This window comes from Dreissena polymorpha, chromosome 16 (genome assembly GCF_020536995.1).
Source record: "Dreissena polymorpha isolate Duluth1 chromosome 16, UMN_Dpol_1.0, whole genome shotgun sequence".
Lineage (NCBI taxonomy): Eukaryota > Metazoa > Mollusca > Bivalvia > Myida > Dreissenidae > Dreissena > Dreissena polymorpha.
In genome coordinates this window covers 43862016-43873114 of record NC_068370.1, presented here as the reverse complement: position 1 = coordinate 43873114, position 11099 = coordinate 43862016, and the positions used below count along the sequence as shown (strand labels likewise).

The 11099-nt window shown below is 37.7% G+C and overlaps 1 protein-coding gene across 1 annotated transcript; it reads right to left on the bottom strand.

Moving 5' to 3' along the window:
* Positions 1-5565: 5565 nt before the first annotated feature.
* LOC127862052 (chemokine XC receptor 1-like) lies at positions 5566-8831 on the bottom strand. Its single transcript, XM_052400998.1, has 2 exons — positions 8445-8831; positions 5566-8174 (listed from the first exon to the last, which is right to left on the bottom strand). Exon 2 carries the CDS (start codon positions 6192-6194, stop codon positions 5646-5648), a length of 549 nt encoding a protein of 182 aa, XP_052256958.1. The 5' UTR covers positions 6195-8174; positions 8445-8831; the 3' UTR covers positions 5566-5645.
* Positions 8832-11099: the final 2268 nt, after the last annotated feature.

Genomic DNA, 11099 nt, shown 5'->3' with positions numbered 1-11099 from the left:
ATTTAAAAACAGTTCTCAATCGATTTAAACCAGCACTATTGTACTTTCGACAACCTGGTAAGGTTCCCACGTTACAAGTCCCTCGAACGTGACGATCACATTGAGAGGACGGGTCTCCGAGTGTCTTGAAATCATCCACCGAGTTCTTGAGAGACACATCCGGCTTCCAGACCGCTGTTCTGTGGGGTAGACGCCCGTTTGTATGCCGTCAAAGTCGTCAGGATTCCACAACCAAATGCTCGTCAAGCCAGCTGAGGCGTAACGACGCCGATACCTTCAACGTCTGCATCACCTCATCGACGTCATAGATGACGTATATCTGAAGAGACACGTGAAACGATTGTTGGGACGGATTGGTCCATCATCGGCCTCGAAATGACGTCATATTCATTCGTTTGAAATAACGTCTTCCGTAGTAACGACACATTATGCAAGGAATATGCAGATATTGATAGCCATAAGAAACTACTTAATATCAGACTTGCGAAGTCCATTGACAAAAAATGGTTCATCGTTCTTATACTGTTCTACTACAGTAATCAAACCGCTACTTGACTGAAACTGCACGAATACGTTATTATAAAAGAACTCTAGGACGTATGAAAGGAACCTAATCGATAGAACATCAGATATAATTGGCCGATTACAGCTAAAACGAAGGTAATTGGCTTTCTAATAAGCCTCCACTAATGTCGCCATTAACTAACAAAACACTGATGAACTAGAAACGTCCATTAGACACATCGACCCATCATTTGTATTATATTTGCGGATAGATGCAAATTAACTATTCAACCAGTAATTACGGGCATTGATCAAAGTAATCTACGATGTCTTTTTAAAAGGGGCCTTTTCAAACGCTTTGGTAAATTGAGTAAAATCAAAAAATTGTTTCAAATTCGCAAATTTTCGTTTTAGTCTTTACACAACATTTGTGCTTTGTGAAATTTGTAGTTTCCATCGACTAAAAGTACGTAATATCTAAAGAACTGCGTTAAGCTGACACAATAAACTCGTTAATACAACCAATCGGAACACCACAGGCATTTTATATTTTATATTTACATTAAGCCCCCGTGTAGTTTAAAGGCACATATCTCTGTAAGCATTAAGCGTTTATTCTCTGTTTCAAACAGTGAAAAATAATGCAAAGTACGGGCAATTTTCACTGATTAACAGTTGAATTATGTCAATATTTAAAATAAAAAATATGCTTTTGTCACCCTGGGTCCATAATGCTTTATGTATTATGTTGATATGTATTTATTATCGTGTATTGGCAATGGATCATTTGCATATCTTCTGATGTTTCTTGAGTCGCATATTCATATGTTGATGTAAACTGAATGCATATCTATTCTACGATAGACCTTTGTATTCATACAAAACACATCATTTTTGTAGTGAACTAAATGTAAGCAACCGCACTGCTAAGTTGAAACAATTCAACATGTCAATCAAGGCTTTAGCAGGCCTTTAATGATTTTAATTTTCAGTCGTAGACAAAGTAGTATTGTGTGTTGTTTGACCTCATTCACTTTAAACCATTTAGACAAACAATATTATAAAAACAGAAGTCAAAATAAAACTATGTTTTTCAACTGATTGATACGAACGTGTCATGGCAACACAATTAACATTAAGAAAACATCGATCGTTCGGCCTTTCTTTTTTTCCAGACCTGTGCATTTCAAATGTCGCTGTATATTGATTGGATTCTACAGTAATTAGACATGTGATATTATTTACTGCTAATTATAATGTCTTTAATTTTAAGACCCTATCGGACTGATTCGAAGCACAACTTATCCCTATTACACAGCTCGCTTAAATGTTATGCATTTGCGACATATAAAATGTTGAATGCTGATTAAAGTTTAACGTATGATTAGTTTGAACGACAAAATATCATTCTATGAGTTTAGGTAGCTTGTATTCGTGCTGCATGCAAATCAGCAAAATAACATTCTGATTCTATATTTATCTTGAAGTTCTCGGCATGAGATTTCGCGCTACGGAAACGCAAACCTGCCGTACTGTTCCGACTTGGGTAAGATGCTAGTTATATTCTGCAATCAACCAAGACTAACACAGTTACTCTTTTACCTGCATTGAATGTTCAATTTACTCGTTTGATAAATTTTATGTCCACTTTCGATGAAGGGAGAAAATAATATTCGCGCTGTCCGCCTTTGCAAAATGTCCATATTTTAGTAATATATTGATTGATTTTAAAAGAAATCTTAACAAATACCCACCATCATAAGAACGCGTAAGCACCTGTCTCCCGACAGAAAAGGTCACAATTTGTGATCAAACTTGGTTATGAAACAACTTGAAAATTCCTCTCTAAGTCATGACTTCGTAACTCACTCCCGCGGGGTGGTATTCCAGAAACATCTTAAGTCATCTCTTAAATAATTTCACTTAAGTTCAAAATTACAATGTTTGGTATTTCTTTATTAGATAAGGAATCACATGTTTCTTTTGGTATTCCTAAAATAACATTGGCATTATGATGTTATTTTGACGTTATTCTTGATGCCAAACTATTGCAATAGGAATTGAAACACTTATGAAATTTTCCCAATTTAAGGATTAGAATAAAATTTAACTTAAAATGCTTCTGGAATACGACCCCAGATCTACGTTACAATGAGAGGTGCGTCTGTACGACAACGCGATACGGCGTCATAACTACAACGGTTACGGCGTCTTTCCACAGTGTGTTGACGATACGTGACGTTGTTAAAATAAATGATAATAACGGTAATTTTGAATAGTTTTGTATGTGTAAGCAAATATTTGTTTAAGCTTGAACTTCTTTCTTTTATCATGATTTCGCGCTAGAAAATGTCTCGATAGCTTAGGTAGCGAGTAAAGAAACATTAATAAATGAAAATAAATGCCATATTTCGTTTTACGTGTAAGTTTAAACAAAGAATTAACTCTGTAAACGCGTGTGTATGTCTATAACTGTCAAGACGCTGTAACCGTTGTAGTTATGACACCGTATCGCGTTGTCTCACAAAAGACGCACCTCTCATTGTAACGTAGTTCAGCGGGAGTAAAACTATCATAAAAGATATTTAACGCTTAACAATAGTCTCTTTACTTCAAATGTCAAGAGCAGACATAGAGTTCAAGCATCTAATTGCCATAAACAGTTTTAAATATTCCATTCCTGTCATCTCATTGCGATCTTGCAATGGTTTTTCAACAACCTTGCATGAATTAAACCAAATAGCTTTTAAAAGTGTTTCATTGCCTCAAATGTCAAGGTCACAATTTAGATTGTATATATCAAATCAGACGATTAAATAGCTTGTTATTGACTTTTATTTTTTCACTAATCGTGCTATTGTAAAATAACTTACCACAATCAAACTGGAGGAAAATGCATTTTCAGGTGAAACAAAATCCTACAGTACCTCAAAGATCCAGGCCAAACTGAAAGGTCATAGAATAGCTTCAAATTCCTATATAAGCCGATAGGTTGCCGTATTTGATGGATTTAAAAATAACTTTGCGAAAATGCAATTCGTCTTAAAACAACATGTTGCACGTGTAACATCTCCCCTTATCTCAAAGATCAAAGTAACACTTCGAAGATCAAATTCGGCCATATTGCAGCTTATTTGGATACTAAATGTTTTATTCATCAGGCCTTTCCACTATTAACAACCATGAGGACCTGGCATTTATCCCTACCTCAGAGGTCAGGTTCATACTCTAGGTTCAAAGATAAAATCTGGTTATACAACAGCATATCCGTTGCCGCGTGTATAACCTGTCTCATGAGGTGTATGTAACACGTAAATGTTAAAGTCACATGTGGCCATAAACATCGTGTATTCGATATAAGCAGATTGTTGTGACGAAAGCGGGGCATCATGTCAAAATAAGGTGTTCAGTTCGATATATTGTATTGTTCTCTTACTAGTTTCGTGCCTTTTTTTTCATGTAAACAATGCTTTGAACTCAGGTGGGTGCCTCAGGGCCATTATGGCCCTCTTGTCTGGTATGTTTCTGCTATTTTCTTATTTTATAACTGAAGCTTCCGACTTAAAAATTCGCATTATGTTTTATTTGGTGGTCTGTCCTTTCTTATTCCGGGAGATACTTGTGCATTTATTCCCCTGTTCCCACGATGCGCCTCATTGTGATTCCAGAAAAAAGCTTCAGCTAGACAGTTATGTCGAATGCTTTGTGTGGCAATGAGATAGATAAAGTAAGAAATAATGAGAAGGATTGTGTGGATGATAGAACAGATTTCCTGATTTATTTTAGACTATTCATTGACCTTTGTTATTGGCGTATACCTTATTCAATCAATAAAAGTGAAATGCAAGTTTTGACTCTTTCTGTATTGTGGTACGCTGCGCATGGGAGCATTTGACAAAGTAGTTTTTGTTTAACATTGTCCAAAAGTGTACTTTGTCAATCACGGATGTCTTTTCATATGACTTTGTATACAAGTTAAAAGAATTAGGGATATTGCGCACAAGAACCATGCCTATTATAATTAGATTAAATAAGTGATAATTCAATACCAAGGTCACATCAAGCAAAGTAACCCATTTGTAGCGTTGACCATTGAATTACTTTGTTTAGTCTTTAATATTTCCAAAGTACTTTTGAGAATCGATACAACTTATAATGTATATACATGTAGATCGAAACATATTTGTCCGGAACTGCACGACATATTACAAACGGAAGAAAAACTTACAATCCACATTTAATTAATTAACGAAAACTAAATTCATTTGAGAAATTTAAGTACACAACATTTCGAAAGGAAACTGGGAATTTAACGAGCTTTAATCGCTATATTACGTTTAATATTAATTCGCTTTCCGACTGTAATAAACTTGTCACTTAACACTACTTACTCTTTGTGAGCATTTGTGATCGTCATTGGTCCGCATTTTCGCTGGGCGTCGTCAAAATTAGCATTGTGAACCATTTAGTTGCTACATTTATTTCCCTTTTTTCATGAAACTTGGCTTGATGAATTATTATGATATTTCGACCGAGTTGAAATTGTCAGGTATAATGACAAACAAGGTCACTAGGTAAAATTGAGAAAAAAAAAGATTTTGAAAAGACTGAGTATTTCGATTTGGACTTGAATGTCATCGAACTTGCTCTGATAAAAAAATTCTAATGATGTCTAGGCCGATTTAAAAAATAAAAGGTTCAAGTCTTTTGAAAAACTTGGACGGTTTAACGTATGGACATATTCTTGAAATGGCTATAGTTACACCTTCTGGACAGTCGTACAGTCAAATATTTCCAAATTTTAGCTTGCCTAATTTATCTGTATTATTACACTGTCTTCAGCATACAGCTGAATGCATCTAATAGCCCCGATGACTGTTATTCTCAGGTTCATAGACGCCATTCAGGAAATAAGTAGATCTACCAACGGATTCGAAAATAGATGTGTTCAAGTTTGATGAATATTGTCAACAAAGCTTGGATTTTGCTATTCAATAACACTACCCTATTGCAAATAAAAACGCATGTTGTACTAATAGCATGAAGTGTTTATTGCTATCGTATAAAATTGACGTTCAATATGAATGATCTATATCCGAAATCAGAGCAAGCATACAATTGTTTGAAAATGATAAATTTTGTTAAATATTTGTATTGATAACTGTATTCGTCAGCGATTTGCTGGTGGTGGTGATAAACAGGCTGGTGCCTTTTCTTGCCTGACAACAACCCATCCTCTTCAGCTCTGTCCGGAATTTCGTGCCGCTGAACACGTAGAAGACAAAGTTAAATGTGGAGTTGAAGTAGCAGACCAGTTCGACAACGGTTTGCTGGAACAACAAGTACTCGTAGTCGTACCAAGCCGTGTACGGATCCACGTGCTTGAGTGCCAAAATCGTCTCCATAAGGTAGGGGTAGGACACAACCATGATGGCCCACGGTGTCATCGTGAGGAAGAACACCACACACAGCGCAATTATGAGCATCGACAAAGGACGCGTGTCGCGCGCCTGACCGGAAATGTTCATCCGCTTATTTCTTGAACGGGAGCGCGCGAGCTGCACTACGATGACGACGTTGCCAATGAGCAGCAGAGGGAACGGAGCGCCAAAAGACAACGTGAAGTCGATCCATTGGTAAACGTTCATCACTATCGATGGAGGGAGCGCACTTCTTGCCTTCGTATCCATTAAGATCAACTATCACGGGCAATATTATATTAATTCCGAACACGGCTATCACAATTGTGACAATGATCAGCCAAGCGTTTCGTGGGAGCAGCCCAGTCTCACTTTGTGCGGGAAGAGCACGCATGCTGTTCTTTCGAGCGTTACAGCCACGATAAGCCACGTGGAGAGGTGGATGCTACAGTAGGTCATGTAGACTAACGTTTTACATCCGGGGTTACTCAGTAACCGGATGTCAAGGTCCCAGGTAAACATCACCCAGCCAGTCAGAAGTCCACTGAACAGCGTTAGCGTATCTGAAATCGCCAGAGCAAACAAAAATAGTGCCGTTGACGTCATTTTTTGTTGATGAAGCAGTACGAGAACAGTCATCGTATTTCCGATCGTTCCAACGGTCATAATAATCGGCGGGATAACCCTCCAGAGCAGCGCCCTTGTATTTCCATAGTAACCGACCGGAAAACTCCATTCGGTCATATTTGGTGACGTCGTGTTGAACGTCTCCTGTTCTGTAACGTTTCCCGATGTCACATTTCTTGCAAGCGTTGTTGTTGAATCCATAATTTCCTTTGTTTCTCCGTATACGTCGAACCCGCATCTTTACTTGATTATATATTCTGGCTGTCATCGATATTTGACACAGCTGTTGAAAAATTACTGTCTCTTCTTCACTATGATTTGATGATTATCAACACCTTCAAAGGCCTATTTTGTGATTGCAATGTTCACCACAAATTGCAAAACACATTACTCGAGAGCGTTTAAATAAGCCTTAGGCTTTCGATGCAATCGAGCTAAAATAATAGGTTTAAACTAAAACACATTAAAAGGACATTTATACATGCAGTTATCTATCAGAATCAAAAACGTAACTCATTAGTGAATACTGAATTAATAGTGCATGACGGATATTTGGATATCAAGGAGAAGCGAACGCGCGGGAAAAGTCACACAGTTACAATTATTACTAATTTTGTAGCTTTTCCAATAAACACTGGGGACTATGAAGCACTAACAAAATGACTTGGTCGTTTTCTCCGTCATCAATGAAGCCCTTTTTTTTTTAATGCAGAATTATTATTTGATTATCAATCTGGGTCCCCTAAAGCCGAACAATCGCATGACTATGAATTTATAGCTTCCCTTCATTACCCAAATCCTCATTCCCCTAAAGAGCCTCAGTCCGAAAAAGGTACCTTCAACCTGTCTTTTACCGGTACCCACTCAGGCTATATTTAGTACGATCACGATATATATTATATTCCCGCGAGATGACCATCACCCTGTACAATAAAAAGGGGCGACAAAAGCGGCTGCAACAACTACATATGTGATATCCCCTCTGAGTATTATTGTTTTTAAGTCTTTTCAGTTTTCACGTGTCGCTCTAAACATAACACAGAATTCACGTGTCGCTCTAAACATAATACAGAAGCTTGCTAATATAGTCTATAGTCTAGATATGATCTTCTCCATCAAGCAACTGCAAGAACAGTGCAGAGGGAAACACAAGATCCTCTTCCTGTCCATCATAGAATTGACCTTGTAAGCAGGGATGGCGTAGTCACCGTCCTGGCAAATATTGGCTGGCCGACGAGTCTCCTGAGCGTGATTCACGACGATTCCACGACAGCATGAAAGGCTGTGCAGTATGGCGGCGCTACGTCAGACATCCGCAGCGGCGTAAAACAGGGCTGCGTCCTCGCTACCACTCTTTTCGGCATTGTTTTTGCTGTCTTTCTGAGGCGTGCCTTTGGAATATCAACTGAAAGTGCTTACATGCACGTCTGGTATGACAGCAGTCTGTTCAACATGGCTCGAGTGAAGGAAAAGAGCAATGTACGGAAGGTGATGATCGGGGGCAAACTGTTTGCACATGACACTGCTCTGGTCACCCACACCGACACAGAACTGCATAGACTGTTTGGCCGATTCGTGTTGAACAGATTCGCAAAGGTATGCGAAGAGTTCATCCTGACAAGCCTGAAAACAAACACACGTGATGGGTCAGCATGTCGAACCACTCCACGTCATTATTAACAACTATAAATTAGAGGCCGTCAGCCAGTTCACATACCTTGGAAACACCATCACTGACGACCTTTCACTTGAAGCACAGATTAATTAAAGGTTCGGAAAGGCTTCAAACAACACTGTCCTGAATATCAAAGACAGTGCGGAGAAACTACGAACACGAGGATAGCTATGTGCAAGGCCTGTGTGTTAAGTTCTGTATGCAAGCAATTCCTGTACCTTTTACGTATCCCTAGAGAAAAGGCAAGGTGACTTCTATATGCGCTGTCTCCGACGCGTGCTTTTAATCATTCTCATGGAGCGACCATATGACGAATTACAATGTGCTGGAGGGTGCAACCATCCCCAGCATGGCCATTTTCTCCGTCAGCGTCGTCTTAGATGGCCGAGCTATGTGTGTCGGGTGGACAACAGTCGTATCCACAAAGACGTCCAATACGGAGAGCTTGAATCAGGCAAGAGAACAACTGGTAGGCCACATCTCCACTACAAGGACGTCTGCAAGCGGGACCAAAAAGCTATTGACAAAAACCCTAGCACCTGGGAGGCGTGCTGCACGTGCTTTACATGCTGGACTTGGAGTGGGAGAGGAGAGTATCCACCAAGAAACCGACCGGCACATGCAATCTACAGAAAAATAAACAGCCCTGACATCTTAAAAGGGCGCAAGTCCTCTGTGTATCGAGACTGGATACGCCGACCGGTTAACACCGATATTTTACGCACTAAAACTACATTTAACCCATAATTCTAATCTCTCAATTTCACACACCATTTACAATTATTGTCTGATTTATTGAGTCTTTTTTGGTATTTGAGTCATTGTCAAATACGTTTGCTCCGGTTCAGCTGAAGTTCCATAAAAAACATTTAAAAAATATATAGTATTAGTTTTCAATAATAATGCATAATAGTGAAATATAGAATATTTCAATAATAATGAATAGGAATTTAAGACTTACATCCATGAAACATTGTGGATAAAGTCGATGCAAATAGTTACGAATGCAAGTTTCAAATGTTTAAGATCATCACGTTAGTCTACCAGAATGTTAAATATTGCAAACGAAAACACAATGATATTTCTTTTTCGGATTTGTTTGAAGGCAACTGAGGTGTGAAACCAGGGATGAGGAATAAGCATCAATATTATTGACTTTTACTATATTATTTATTTGGGTTATATTATTATATTTACAAAGGTGGGTGTACGTTTGTATTTTCGATATGTGTATCATAATTTGCTGATGATATTGCATTATTTATTAAAACTCCAGAGAGTTTGCAATGCCAATTGAACTGTATTCATCAATATTCATATACACTGGGGATTGGAGATTCGGGAGGAAACTTTAGGGCTCTACGTATTTGGCTCAGTCCGGTCACAATTTCCACAATTACTTTTGTTTGTTTGACTCGAACTCGCGTCAAAGTGTTTAATCGAGTATGCGATCTTGATTGTATCTTTATTTGATTCGAGCAAAATATGGCATAAACACTGTGTGGTCACAAGTTCGTGTTTTTATAGAAACAGCATTACAGTATTTTCGCCAATATGCTACGTAACAATAACATGCACTTAAAGAAATGCATACCACATAAACTGACATCATGTGATTCATGAAAAAGACGAATAAATAAATAGTGGTGTGCAATTGTTCTGTGGTGTGTACATATTGATTTTGTTAAATGATAAATTTCTTGTTTTAAATTGCATTATTTGATTCAATTTAAACTGTCTGTTTAAATAAATGTGCTGACTTAACAAATGCCTTTATATAACTCGTATAACTCTTATTATATTTGTTTGTTATAATTAAACCTGTTTTCAAAATATTTGGAATGCATATGCATATGCAGTTGGTAATACGCAGCCATTATGTGAACTCTTCCACTTACGATTCGACACTGATGCAGACAATAGTAAGTAAACATACTATATGAGGGATCGTTGGACTCGAAGTCCGGATAGCACGAAGCTTTCGTGTCGGTCCCTGCGATTCTGAGCCATCGGAAATCGAACGTTTTATGCAATAGCTTTTGTATTTGCACATGGACGCTGAATTTTATATCGTTTTTTTCTCTTTTATTCGTGAAGCGGCTCTTAGCCACAAATGAGCCGCGGACTTATCAAAATTGTGAGACAGTAAGGGGCGAAAATCTCAAAATTATAACAACACGAGTCCCGAACTTTTCTGTGGAATGCATTACTTATTGTGTTGCTGTTGTTGTTGTTGTTGTTGTTTTGTAGAAGTATAAACACAAGTCACGTATTTTTTCTGTTGAATTTTTTTGTTATTTGTTTCGTCTTTTTGGATGAGTATTGTATAGGAGTCTTTAATACGTCACAAAAGTACTTGAATTTTTAAGGTCAAAGAGGAACTATTTCTGGATCAAGTCCATAAGTTTAACCAAACACAAAGCGCATTCAGGAGTTCCACAGGATTAAAAAATATGTTGTCACCACTTAATTTTGCAACTTTGTTGTTTTTTTTTCATCATTATTAATTGCCTTTACATGACTTTAATTGTGTTTTTTGTGGGAAATATAAATTTCACTATACCTATTTACAGGAAATTTATTTTATATGTCAATGTCAGTTTCTTCGGGTCGCGAATTTTTTTGATGATTTGAAGGTAAAATTTTACTTCCAGAACTTCATTCCGAGTTTAACCTGTCTTTGTTACCATCTGTCCATCATTCGTGTATTTTTTTCATTCGTTAGAACAGACAGTGCTATCTGGATCAGCAGACGATTTATTGCATAAATAAGTGAGGATTCCGGAGAGGGTCGATGTATCACGATTTCATTAAATGTTCCTACATAAATCAACACACAGACCTGTTTTATAACCATAGTTTTTTTTACCACA

Coding starts and splice junctions, on each gene's coding strand:
- LOC127862052 (XM_052400998.1), bottom strand. CDS start 6,194: ATGGATACGAAGGCAAGAAGTGCGCTCCCTCCATCGATAGTGATGAAC.